This window comes from Priapulus caudatus, unplaced genomic scaffold, assembly GCF_000485595.1.
Source record: "Priapulus caudatus unplaced genomic scaffold, Priapulus_caudatus-5.0.1 Scaffold11, whole genome shotgun sequence".
In the NCBI taxonomy this organism is placed as follows: Eukaryota; Metazoa; Priapulida; class Priapulimorpha; order Priapulimorphida; family Priapulidae; genus Priapulus; species Priapulus caudatus.
In genome coordinates, this window is record NW_014577072.1 from 784980 (window position 1) to 799362 (window position 14383).

A 14383-nucleotide genomic window follows, 5' to 3' on the forward strand; every position below is an offset into this window, starting at 1 on the left:
TGGGAGGGGAGGGGCGGGGGGAGGGGGCTCTAATAGCAAAAGCAGGTCAGTCCTTTGTTAACAGTCAACAAATCTATGTTTAACCCTCCTCTTGATGGTCAAAAGGGTATCAGACACTTACTCTTCGCACGTCAGTGGAAAGTACATTTCATCGTTCTTTCAATAAAGTGATAGAAATGGTAGGTCAGCGCTGAAACAAAAAAGTTCTGCACTCGGTCCATTAGACCATGTCATTCCCCCTCCATTGACACGTCTTAACCTTTGACCCTTGACCCCCAAATTCGACATCCCGAGTCCTTTTCGCGATCCCCCCACCCCTACGTCCCGAATATCAAGACCGTACGTCGAGCGGTTAAGATTTGTGCCCAACTGTTGACGAACGGACGGACGGACAATCATGCGATTCTACAAGCTGCATCCGACTTCGTCAGCTAGATTTGTAGGCAAAGTATATAGTGTGTATGTAGAAGATGCTCTGGATTATGTCCATTAGAACGAAAAAAGATACTAGTTGGATTAATGCCGACTATTATGGAAATGCAGATTTACGACGTAAACAGTACGTACCTAACACTTTTATTACGAACCTCTAAACCTGCGCCGAAAACTTATTTCCGCGTTATATTTCGTTGGCCGAATATTCACATAATAACTGTGTTTTCATTTTAATGCCAAGTCAGGTAAAATCGAGTTAATTGGTCCGTTAGTTACTTGAATTTTACAGCGATTTATTGCAACAATGTTACGAAGATTTTGTGGAATGACATATTGAATGTTGGGGGAACAAATTACATGTTATAACTGCCATACATCAAAATTAATTAAAGCATCAGGGCGATTTACACTTAGATGATATCATGCAATTGGCAAACACACAACACGCAATTACACAGAAAATAGATTCCATTCGAATTTAGCAGTAATGGGTACATATATATATATATACCATTACAAATATATTAAAATATAATATTACAATGTGCTATGGGAAGTATCATTGGGTTGAGCATTAATAGTATTAGAAGTGAATAAAACCATTAATTTCAGGAATGAATTTGGTTTTATTAACTCCTGATAGTATCCATAAAATTTCTTGAACTTTAGATTTCTAAAATGCTATAATAATAATAATAATAATATTCATCATTACATAATTTCACATAAACACATTATTACAAATATAATCAATAGTTTTCAGGAATGTTTAAAAGCTATTCATAAACATGAAACGTCCACTTAGTACTATCATTGTCATCCCATTGCCAGAAAACAAGCAAGAAAGCGAACGCAATGCATTTGTGCGTTCAAACAGAAAATTGGCAACGACAAAACATTGGTTTTCAATCAACACAAGGTAGACACATGTGCGAGAAGCAGAAAATATATATACATAGATTCATATGAATACAAGCCCACCTTTCAATGAATCTGCATGGGCCATACATATGAAAGTAAGTTTTATTCCACCAATAAATTTAACCGATTACCTTGGTCACAAAGCTGGAAAAATACTGCTTGCTGGCTTTGGAATATTTATAATCAATCAACTTGATTTGGACATTATTTATGATGCCCTGTAGGTGAATTCTCCAATGTACACACATAGAAGGGCTGAAAAATAAACCCAACTTAGATTAGTATGACAATACTACGAACTGAAGAAATCTAACCATGTCTTCACACGTTATAACTCAAAAGGCATCACTTACATTCAGTTGTGAGAACATGCTTTAGACTGTACAGTGTAAGACTAACAGTAGACTTACAACTGTAAGTGAACCTGGTCTATTTCCGTAGTTCTACTTCGGTTTTCTCTTTGGTTTCTTGTTCTTCTTGCCACAGATCTTCATGAGACTTTTCGACATGTAGTATGGTTTCTCTTCTGATCCATCATGCCTCTCGCAATCTTCAACTGGAAACATCAGAGTGGCATGTGTGGAAAACTACTGTCACTTTACACAAAATTATCTGAAAAAGGTTTTAAGAGATATTCTGAAATGAACATCAACGTGACAATGACAATGAAGCCATTTTTTCCTAGCACTTACCAAAGCAGAGGAAGAGCGTGTCCACAGCCATGCCATAAACACTAAAGAACCCGGATGATATGAGATAGGCTCCAATTGTAATTACCTGTCAGAAAAATATATAGCTCCATGAGAATTAAAACAGTCACGAAAATATGACCTTGGGAAAAAGAATGGAAGGCTGATACCTTGTAAGTTACGAATTAGCTCACTAGGCAAGTCAAACAGCTGCTTTATTTAACTGCTAGCCTTATGGCACTCACCAAAAGTATAGTATTAATAAGATATGGAGCTTACACCTGAATATTACAGCGACAACAGCAAAACACAACCACAACATGCATCCGATGTGAAATCAATAACACAATAAAGTAATGAACAGCTCATGAATGCAGCCCTGCAACCTTACTTACAATTACAGGAATAAAGTAGTAATTGAGGTTAGGCACTTGGTCCACTATAACATCTGGCATATAAGCGTTCAAACCACCAGTGAACAAGAAGAAAGAGAAAACCCCTGAAAAGTGTACAGTAGAGGTTAATAATGTTAGATAAACAAGAATTTTATTATATTTCAGATGTGTGCTCTACTGCCATTTCATGAAACACACACGAAAGTTATACAAACACCATGCAAGCATGCATATGTTGACTAGTCAAATAAAAAGCACACTGTCAATACAGTACATCATGAGCGTGCAAACTGAATTACACACAATTATATTATGTAGATAATTTAGAATCATGGTGCTCACTGCATTCACTAATGAGTTTACATAAAGACCAAGGTTTTGAGCATTTTCATAAAATTTACAACACTTGAGATGTGCAGCACAAGCATTATTTACGCTCATAGGGTCTATGTCACCCAGGGTACTGCCGGAACGTACCCTGGGTACGGTCCGGTATACCGGAACGTACCCTGGTAACTATCTGATATGGTTAGGGTTAGGGTTAGTGTTAGGGTTAAGGTTAGGGTTAGGGAGTAGGCATAGGCGACTCCCTAGACTCGTTAGTGGAGTAGGCGAGGTACAGTCTGGCATATTAGATAGTACCAGGGTACGTTCCGATATATCGAACCGTACCCAAGGTACCCTCCGATAGTACCCAGGGGGACATAGACCCTCTCAGCATTATTTACAGTGTGCAAGTGAAACATTAGGAAGGCTTTAGTTACCAAATGTAACCCTTAGAGAGGAACAAAAAGGTAATACTATACGACAAATTGTCTAGACAAGATTAAAATGCAGTAAACCCTGTAACTAACAGAGTAAATAAACGAGGCAGCCACATTGGCAGATCCAAGAATGAGCGAACAAGGGGCTGATCATGAAACCCACTAATGAGGGGTGTCTGGGAAGCATAAGTTCTGTCAGCAGGGCCAAGCTGTGAGTTTTCGTGTTTATAATAGCAATTTCGAGCCTGTGGTGAGCATTAAATTTGGTAAACAATATGTAAAATAGAGGTATGAAATATTCATAAATGACTAATTAGGTATTTTTCACATTTTCCGGCACCGATTCCTGCACAGCGTGCAACCCTAGTATGTGCCATTGGTTCTGCAGTATGATCAGCCATGCCCGTCTATCAATTAGCTTCGATTTCTGTTAGGTAGAGGTTTCACTGTATATCGTAGAACAGTTAGCAGTCAAGGATAGTCCCATTTCAGCACAGTGTCTGCATGCAGTGATAGTGATTAATAAACATTTATCAAGTGAAGGATTTTATCTGCATGCATTACTTACAATAACAGGGACCAGGTTGTATTTTAAACGTGGTTTCAATGGTTCAAAAATGTCAAAACCCGAGAGTATTCTGTTTGTGAACCAGAAAAATGACAGCAACCCTGGAAAGCAATGTGGTTCATGAAGAAAGAACTATATACCTTGTGAAATATCCATAATTATAATGTATAAACAGGAAAAAAGCTACTATGGTATTTATTTTAGTATAATGCAATCCCAAAGGATACTTAACCCCCAGCGATGACAACAAGGCATGTCAAGTCAGGCAGAATGTCAAGTGTTAAAATACTGGTGATTTATCCATAACCCATAACCCATTATACATATACATTTCAGAAAATATGTAAAAGGCATGCAAGTGTTACCTAATGCTCCAACGACCATGAGTTTTCCAATGAACAGTAAGAAGTCAGTAACGTTGTCCAGCACAAAGACTCGCACCACATTCCGCATGATCAAGAACAGAGCAGTACGAGCAGAGGTGCAGAAATTCTTGCCATATATAGCGATCTACGATTAAAGGAAACCCATTAACAATAAAAACAGTATTCTCACACAACGAATGCAGTTCAGAAAAAATAGTATTAACACACATAGATGAGGCTATATCTAGTCTCATCTATCTTTGGTAGCAACTATGAAAATTGCTATTCAATATTACATTGAGTTGAAATTCGGTTGGGAAAATGTGGAAGAGTGCACCTGGAAAATGACCATGCTGTACCAGCTACTGTGAAATATTCTAGAATACCTAGCCAATTGCACATTGTGGCTACACGCCTATTAATAACACCATGAACATGCACGCGCGCGCACACGCACACACACACACACTATACATATGTCGATGTCACTGACGGCTTTCAACAAAAAGTACCACCTTGAAAATAGTTTGCCACCAGAACTCAATAATGGCCATATTATAGCAGTTATCTTTCTACCGTATCACCACCCATCCCAGCAAGAGATAATCCAAATTCAACAACTAAATATTACACACCATATAAAACGTACCATGATGTAGGCATTCTTGTTGATGAATTTCAAGAACTTCTCCAGACACCAGAAACAGCATTTCAGGCACTTCATACAGAACTTTGCCAGCATGTTTTCAGATGCTTTCAGCTTGTAGTCAATGTACTCAAGAAATATCCGTATCAACTTCATTATGGCAATAAGAAGTGAGCCAAATGCAAGCGAACCCAAGTGATACCTGTGCGCAAGTTCACCGGAAGAAAACACGCATTAACTTTAAGTACAAACAAATCATAAAATTACATCAAAATAGCATATATTGTGTGAATCAGCTTGTTTAACATCATGACATTGTTTTTCTAATATGTGTAGCACCTCCAAGATTGCAATGCTAACTGAGCAGCACCCAATTTAATTACATTGATATAAATTGCATTTGAATGTCGCTAAATGAATTTCAGTGTATGCACATATGACTGTATGTGTATTCAAGTCTATTTAAAAACTTTCAAATGTAGTTTAATTAACCATAACAAAATTGAATTACAGCTCATTTCGCAGCATTCCCATAGCTATACAGGTAGAGCTATGTCAGACATTGATTTTCTATTCTAGAAACTTGACTAAGAATTAGCAAACCATGCCTCAGTGATCTCCAGAAGCTCTCTGTTACGGCAAACGTTGGGACGTCCTTTGGCTTGTTCCACGCCCAATAATAGGATGCAAAAGCTCCGGCCAATGTCATCTGGCCAAGAGCTATGACAAAATACATCATCCACAACCACATGAAGAGACTGGCAAGTTGAAACCAAAACAAGTTGTCGTTGTAGAAGTCACCTCCATAACCAATGAACATACACTTGGCACCTAAAAAATTGACATAAGCATACATGTGTCAATATATAAACCCACAGGCAATAGCATAACCAATGCGCACATTATCAAACACAGGTTTAAAAGATGTTTTAATTTACACTAATAATTAGGTGCAACATTCCTACACAGGTTTTATCACTACGTATCAAACTATATGCGTAAAACTATCACAATCCTTCACATATCGTCATATCAGCAAACTATACTACATACATAACATGTAACAGATAGTTACAATACAAGTGATTTAACGTTGCCACCAGCTCAATTCTGAACCAGTACAGTCTAGGAAATTACCTGTATCGCCATATTTCTCATTGAAGTCTGTTGAATTACAGAAGCTGCCATTCTTATAGTCACCACAGCAGTTCAGCTCCGCATTGACGACCATACTCTGTTGCTTTCCAGACGATGCCAGAAACACAGCAGTCGCCACCCCGAAGACAAACACACCCGCCTGTAACATGTTGTCACAATCATCACATGGTATTCCCATGATAGTGCTGTCAGGCAACCTAACATTGCTATCTTTAACAATTTAGCATCTTGTTTTTTTAATATACAAGTCTGATCGTTAGACATAATAAACAGTAGACGTAAATGACTGAAATATATACATATTGCAGGAAGTGTTCATATCCGGTGATACGTATGGCAATTAAAAGTGAATTACCTCCAATAAAAAGGTAATAAGTGGGAAAAACAGTGTAGAGTTCATATGGCCAACAGCTTTGCTTGCTTCACCAATCAGTTCAATAGCCAGCATAATTCGTGTGCGCAGGAAGAGGAGCACTAGCAGTAAGATGACGAGAAGAACTGAAATGATGATACCTGCAATAACGAAAAGATCATTATAGACTTACAATGCTCTATCTCGTTCACGGACGACCAAAATTTAATGGAACATTCTACTTGTTAAAATACTATACCGTTTATCTCGGTTTCACACAAACAATGTCATTGTACTCTCAATTTTAGCCAAATATCTTCGAGAGCTCCCAGATAGATTTTGCATGATAGATAGCTAGGAAAACGTAGTACCAAATGCCAGCCAGGTATCCTGGAGTGCAAGGTAGGCACTCAAATTAGTCGTGAATGCAATTTCAGTAAAGGATAAGTCAGAGTCTGGCACACCCTCCAGATCAGAATATGTCTTGAAGCAGTAATAGCATCCTGTGTAACACAGAAAATAACAGATTATTAATATCCATATTAAAATGATATTGATAAAATACAGTGAAATACATGATCTACGAATAACAAAACCAAACATAATTAACCATTTATAAGTAACCTTTAATGAGTAATTATCTACTCCTGCTTCTGCTGCTGGTGCTGCTGCTGCTGCTGCTACTGCTACTGCTGCTGCTACCGCTACCGCTACCACTACTTCTACTACTACTACTACTACTACTACTACTACTACTACTACTACTACTACTACTACTACTACTACTACTACTACTACTACTACTACTACTACTACTACACTACTACCTACAAGTAAGTAATATTGAGCAATATTTAGAAATTAAACAATCTGTGCAAACATATATATATCTATAAATATACTTTATAGAACTACAGAACTACGTTTTACTGGCGAGTTTTTCCCATTTTCTCAGACTATATTACCACAATTCACCAGTTATAAAAGTTGTATCAACGATAAAATTTAAATAGCTGATAACTTGGATTTTATGAACATGAAATTCACATGTGTATATATGTGAGAAAGGTAAAACAAGGGTGCAAAGGTAACACAAGCTCCTCGTGCTGCACCCTGGTAACTTGATTGTTGCAATCAAGGCTAAAAGTGTTACCAACTGGTTGGCGTAACCGTCACAGGTTGATGTTAGTAAGGGCACACAGTCGTAAAAATCTGCTTCAATAAACTGTGCAATAAACTGTGCAATGGCAGCAACCCGCTTAAAAGGAATGAAGTTCAGGATAGGGTCGCTAAATGTGAGCACCCTGAGAGGAAGAGCAAGTGAGGTGGTGGAGACGTTGTCTCGGAGGAAAGTTGACATCTGCTGTCTCCAGGAGACCAGATACCGTGGTGGTCAGTGTCGTATATTCAAAGGAAAGAACACTAAGTACAAGTGCTACTGGTCTGGTGATGATAAGGGGACTGGTGGTCGGTGTGTTGCTGGCGGAGGAATGGATTGGGAATGTGTTTGATGTGCGGCGTGTCTCGGACCGGATCATCCTGCTGAGGTTGGTCGTCGGCAGCTCTGTGCTGACGTTCCTGTCAGTCTACGCTCCACAAGTCGGCCTCAGCGATGTTGTGAAGGACCAGTTTTACGACCAGCTTCATGCAACGGTGGCTAAGGTCCCTGCATCTGAACTCCTTGTTCCTTGTGGAGACTGGAATGGTCATGTGGGAAGGGATGGAACTGGTTTCAGGAAGGTGCATGGAGGGTATGGGCTTGGCGTACGGAACGAGGAAGTAGAGAGAATCCTGGAGTTTGCAGTGGCCAATGATTTAGTCGTGGGAAACAAATGCTTCAAGAAGCGCGAGTGCCACCTCGTCACATATTAATCTGGTGGTATCTCCACACAGATCGATTACATTTTGTTCCGTTGTAATCTGCGCAAATTGATTGTCAATGTAAAAACCATCCCGGGTGAGGAGTGCACCACACAACATCGCCTGCTGGTGTGCGACATCAAGGTTGACATTACGTCACTGCCCAAGCGTAAATTTGTGCCTCGTCTTAAAATATAGAAGTTGAAGGACCCTGTGACCAGGCAGAAGTTCCGTGTGGCCTTTACACAACGGACTGTGGACGCAAATGCGGTTACCACTAAAGAGAAATGGGCGAATTTGAAGTCTGGCCTTCTGGGTGCTACTGAAGAAGTGTGTGGTCTATCCAAGAAGCATCAGTGGAGAAAACAGACGTGGTGGTGAAATGACCTCATTGTCAGTGTGGTAGAGGAGAAACGGCAGTGCTACAAAGCTTGGAAAAAAGGCATGGGCAGCAAAGCGGCGTATAATGCAGCTAAACGTGTATCCAGGCGTGCGGTATATCATGCAAAATCTGAGGCCGAGAAAACCGTCTTTGCAAACACCGACCCCAAGTCACCTGATATCTACCGTATCGCGAATCAGATGCGCCGTGAAAATCAGGATGTTGTGGGTGAAAAGCCGGTGCGAAATGATGTTGGGAAGTTGTCTTTGACTGATGTGGAGAAGGAGATGGCATGGTTACAGCACTATAAGAGACTGCTGAACGTTGAGTTCCCATGGAACCCTGACGACCTGTCTGTGGAAGACCCAGTGGAAGGCCCTGCACTACAAATTTCCACCGAGATGGTAAAAAAGGCCATTGACAAGATGCAATCTGGTAAGGCCGCAGGCCCGTGTGTTGTGGCTGAAATGTTTAATGCTGCCGGTGATGCGGGTGTTGCCCTCATTCGTGACCTAGCGGTATCAATCATACGCGATGGCAGGGTCCCTATGGATTGGGAAGAGAGCCTCATTGGTAACCTGCACAAAGGTAAGGGTGATGCTCTAGACAGGGATAATTATCGTGGGATAAAGCTGACTGAACAGGCCTTGAAGGTGCTGGAGAGAGTGGTAGACAATTCTATCCGGCAGCTGATATCGATTGATGAATCTCTGTTTGGCTTTATGCCGGGCAGGGGAACTTCAGATAGTATCTTTGTTGTCCGTTAACTGCAGGAGAAATACCTGGCCGCCAACAAGAAGCTTTACTTAGACTTTGTGGACCTGGAAAAGGCGTTCGACAGAGTCCCGAGACAAGTGCTGTGGTGGGCGATGAGGAAGCTTGGGACAGACGAGTGGATCATGAGGTTGGTGCAGGGCATGTACACCAACACTCGTAGTCGTGTGCGTGTCGGTGGTGGTTTCTCGGAGGAGTTTGAGGTAAAGGTGGGAGTCCATCAAGGGTCGGTGCTGAGCCCCCTCCTGTTCATCATGGTACTGGAGGCCCTTTCGCGGCAGTTCCGTGCTGGCGTCCCCTGGGAAGATCTCTACGCCGATGACTTGGTGATTATAGCAGATTCCTTGGAAGAATGCATGGCAAGGCTGGAAGTGTGGAAGGCTGGCATGGAGGAGAAGGACCTCAGAGTGAATATGGGCAAGACGAAGATCATGATTTGTGGTGCTGAACTTGACCTCTTGGAAGACTCCAGGAAGTACCCCTGCGTTGTGTGCAGGAAGGGAGTTGGGAGTAATTCTATTTGCTGTCACGGCTGTGCACACTGGGTATATAAGAAGTGTAGTGGCATAAAAGGCCGTCTCAATGACGACCCGGATTTCCGTTGCAAGCGGTGCATGGGCGATGCCCGCCCATTTGATGGCAGACCACTGTTGGAGGTGCAGATTGGGCAGGACAAACTGGAGGTAGTACCCTCCTTCTGCTACCTTGGTGATACACTCTCGGCGGGTGGTGGCTGTGAATTAGCCACTATCATTAGAGCAAAGACCGCCTGGGGGAAGTTTCGGAAGCTGCTTCCTGTCCTGACATCTCGACATCTGTCCCTCAGGACTCGTGGTCAAGTGTATGGCACCTGTGTCTGTAGCGCCATGCTGCACGGGAGCGAGACATGGGCAATGAAATCTGTTGACTTGCAACGCCTCCGGCGTAATGACAGGGCAATGATCAGATGGATCTGCAATGTCACAATCGAGGATTTGGCCCCTTCTAAACGAGCTGCTGGGCAGATGGGTATCTTGGACCTTGAGGTCATATACGTGAGAGAAAGACTCGCTGGTATGGCCATGTTCAGCGCTCCATCGGTGCCATCAAGACAGTGGGTCTGCAGTTCGAAGTGTTGGTGTAAGGAGACGTGGGAGGCCGAAGATGTCTTGGAAGAGGTTGTGAAAAGGATAGGGACAGTGGAATCTCTCCGCTGTAGACCCCTTGGATGCGTGTCACAGTGGAAGACAAGCGTGAGAGCTGCCAAAACTGGACCGAGCCAGATTCCTGGAGTGGGTTTCTACTGATGTGGATTTAAACCCTTGAGTCCAGTATAAAATAAAGAAACCGAAAACAACAACAACAACATATATAGCAACTGACCACCATGATATCAATACATATAGTAAGAAGTGCTTACCAAATCCTAACAGACCAACTAAGGAAATAAGGCTCAACCAGATAATGAGCCAAGCAATGCAGCGCATCAGTAAGATCCACAACCAAGAAATCACCATGGATATGAATATTGAACTGCAAAAAAATGTTATTAAATGTTTAGTAACATCAAGGATTGCAATACTTATAGTAAATTTAAACATACTCTATGACGCTGTGGCAAGCAAATGGATCCATGGGAAATATGACGTGTGATTTATTAATGCAAGAACTATCTATATATTAAAATGGATACCATCCAATATGAGAATGGTTGTGTATTATCTGTACTGTCGAGACATTGCTAATTTGCATTATGAATTGGATATGTAAAATGTACCTAGATGATATATATATATATATATATATATACTATATATATATATATACTATATATATATATAAGATCTTAACAATAATGACATAACAGCCTTCATTAATACATCAGGTATTGTGAACAATGCTCTGGACCCTATACATGAAATTATCAATTTGCATTCACAGTATAACTCTAGATCTGCAGTACGAATACTGCTTATAAAAATCTATCACATGTAATGAAATGTTTGTATCTACAAAATAACCAAAATAATTTCCTTCTGGGGATTTTACATTTATCAATTATATGCATTGTATATATTCATTATATTTGTAATCTAGCAGAATTGTATAAACTTACATCAGAATTATCCACCAAGATTCTACAAAGTCCTGAAAGACTTTTTGGCTAAATTCTTGCAAATTTAGAACTTCTGACATATATCTGAAAAAACAAACAAATAGAATTTCAATGTATTACACAACATTTTGGTGCTTGACTGATACATGTAATTCGGATAGCACAAATTTATATCAAGTTGATATGTGTACGCACGCACGCACGCAAACGCTGCTTTGCAAATATATAGGAATGCAGTTCTGAGCATAGTGCCAAAAGCTAGCTAATGCTTACTTGGTACCCTCGTAAATGAGGCCATAGGTGACATTTTCACCATCTTTATCAGTAGCCATCGATCCATCAATCTCTAAGATGACATCAACAGCTTCTTCAGCTAGAGCTGGGATACATCTATCAATGACTGAAATGAGGGTATAGTATATTATAGTATTATATTATATAAATTACCAAGTTACTAGCAGGACTTGATGACTACTAATTAGTATACTGCCACTTCTTTCAATCAGTATGTACGAGCTTCAACTTTACACTCAAGTGACTTTATATTCATCTTTGTGAGTGCGGGGAACAGTGGCGGACCCAGGGCGCACAGAGGGCAGTCGCCCCCCACCCCTAGAATTTTCAGGGCAAGGGATATTTAGCCTAACACTCTCCCCCCTTGGACGCTTCATGCCCTTGAGTTCGCACGATTCGCCCCACCCCCCTAGAATTCACTTCTGGATCCGCCACTGGGGAATGCTTTCATCATTTAATTAATATGAGAAGACTATTATTTCTGTGCCATAATAGTGCCCTGATCTCAGATGCTAAAATACTACTGTACCTCCAGACTCACTTCAGGAACTAGATAAAGGTTTGAGCAATATAGATGTATTCCGGGAGGCATGTCCTACGTAGTAATTACTTACACTCTGAACTTTCCACGTAGTAGGGTGCACAATCATCAGCTTTTACCATCTCCTCTATAGTCTAAAACGACAATTCATTTAAAGAATAAAATAGAAAATATGTTTGGCTAAGAAAATAAATATGGGTGTGTATCTATAGTATTAAACATCAGAGATATGAGAAATATTCACGCACATGATGTTTAGCAATTGCACTGCTACTTGTTGATCTAGTAGTCAATATCATTCAACATCATCATCAATTTATATATATTAAAATTTGATGGCAACAATTATGTTTTCATGGCTTTTTATTGCATGATACATGCATGATAACGAGCTTAAACAATTTTTTACATCATTTAACAAATTGAAGCGTGTTGTGTGCAATAGAACATGTCTCTATTTCCCACAACACTGTTCAACTTGTTGCCACATTTCATTGTATGACACATGGTACAACAAATGTGAAACAATGTTGGTAACAACGGTTGAGCTGCGGACCATGGGCTTTAGGGTAATTCAAAACACAAATGCCCACACGATCACACAAACAGATGTAAACAAGATTTGTCACACATGTATACCATATATAAATATATAATATATATAATATATATAATATATATATATATATATATATATATAATATATAAATACGCTAGTTTGGTTTATAGTAAGTATTAAAGGGTTCTTTATATTTGTAACTAAATGAGCAAAATACATAAAACAGTTCATATATCTAAAAAGGGCATTAATATACCAGAATCACGCATGGTCTACATTAAACCGAGATAATCACATTGTTTTCTTGTACACAGAGTATACAGCTACATGGGTGGAAAATTACATTTGATCCAAGAGTGGCCTATGGGCTCCCTTGTCTCAATAAGAGACAATCTGCAGTAAAATCAGGGAAAACAGCATCTGGAGTTCGAAACTAAGGATAAACAACGATGCAAGACCAAAATTGAAGTAACGCCCAGAATGAGTTACATGAATTTATAACACTCCGAGCATTACAGAGTTCAAAGTTATTTATGTGTAGTCATATACAGCACAATTTTAAGGAGTCAAATGGACCACCTGCTGATGCCAGCTCGCTGTGTCCACAAATAAAATGGAACGTTTTCATGTTAATTTTAGCTTAAGCCACGGACGTGCGAATAAATTTGCATGGTGTGTCCCCCGCTTAAAGCAGTTCACACAATATAATTATTTTACTTGTATATATATGCTTACCCGCTCATCAGTGATTGGATCTATGTGATATTTGCAAATACAGTCGCTTCTCTCGGCCAATGGATCGACGTAGGTAAAGTATGTTGTAGGGCATTTCTCGAGACAGACCTATTATAGATATGTGTATCAGTAAGAACCACAACCAAGCAATTGGATACAAATAATGAACTGCAAATTAAATGTTTAAAAAGATCAAGGATTGCCATAGTTATAGTAAATTTAAATACATATTCTATAATGTTGTGGCAAGCACATTGATCAACAGGAGAGATTATATGTTACTTATTAATGCAAGAACTATCTATATACTAACAAGTGCCGCGGAGCGACAGCGCTCATCTAACGTCTACTGCGGTGACTCTGTGGTGGAGTGGTGGGATTCTAGTAAACCCTGTTCGTCCCAAATGTGTTCACATACACGCCGAAACAGTGGAATGCACAGGGATGGTATCAGGAACCTTCTCAAAAGAATGTTCGTTGGGATCGTTATGAAAGTTGCCACGAGATGGCGCGTACGTTTAAGTGTCTTCAGATTAAAGATTGAAGCTCCCATCGTACGTAGTAGCAAAAACTATTTGCACGACAGAATAGGTAAGCACTCATCCATTTACCTATGCAAGCCTACAGGCTGCAATAGAGAGCTGCCACCTGTAACCAATTAACGCAGGCAAAAACTACACAGTACCACCACCACATGCACTGGCAGTGGCATACGTTACATGTAACATACTGACAGTACAGAATGCCATAGAAATTATACGATTTAAGGAGCATAAACCTTCTTCAACCAAATTTAGCTTTTGAAAGTTCTCTGTGACATTGTAGCCTCATACATCCAGGCATGTATAGT

General features: G+C 40.1%; 1 protein-coding gene across 1 annotated transcript in view; it reads right to left on the reverse strand.

The window, feature by feature from the left end:
- Nucleotides 1–707: 707 nt before the first annotated feature.
- The window catches only part of LOC106807666 (choline transporter-like protein 2), a gene marked incomplete in the record, with an annotated part of 17221 nt that continues 3545 nt past the window's right edge, over nt 708–14383 (reverse strand). Inside the window, 15 exon segments of the mRNA XM_014810084.1 lie at nt 708–1611; nt 1767–1912; nt 2049–2133; nt 2441–2544; nt 4138–4282; nt 4787–4985; nt 5392–5614; nt 5921–6080; nt 6297–6454; nt 6665–6796; nt 10709–10821; nt 11405–11488; nt 11678–11804; nt 12313–12373; nt 13534–13641. Of these exon segments, the coding sequence (XP_014665570.1) occupies nt 1800–1912; nt 2049–2133; nt 2441–2544; nt 4138–4282; nt 4787–4985; nt 5392–5614; nt 5921–6080; nt 6297–6454; nt 6665–6796; nt 10709–10821; nt 11405–11488; nt 11678–11804; nt 12313–12373; nt 13534–13641 (1812 nt within the window).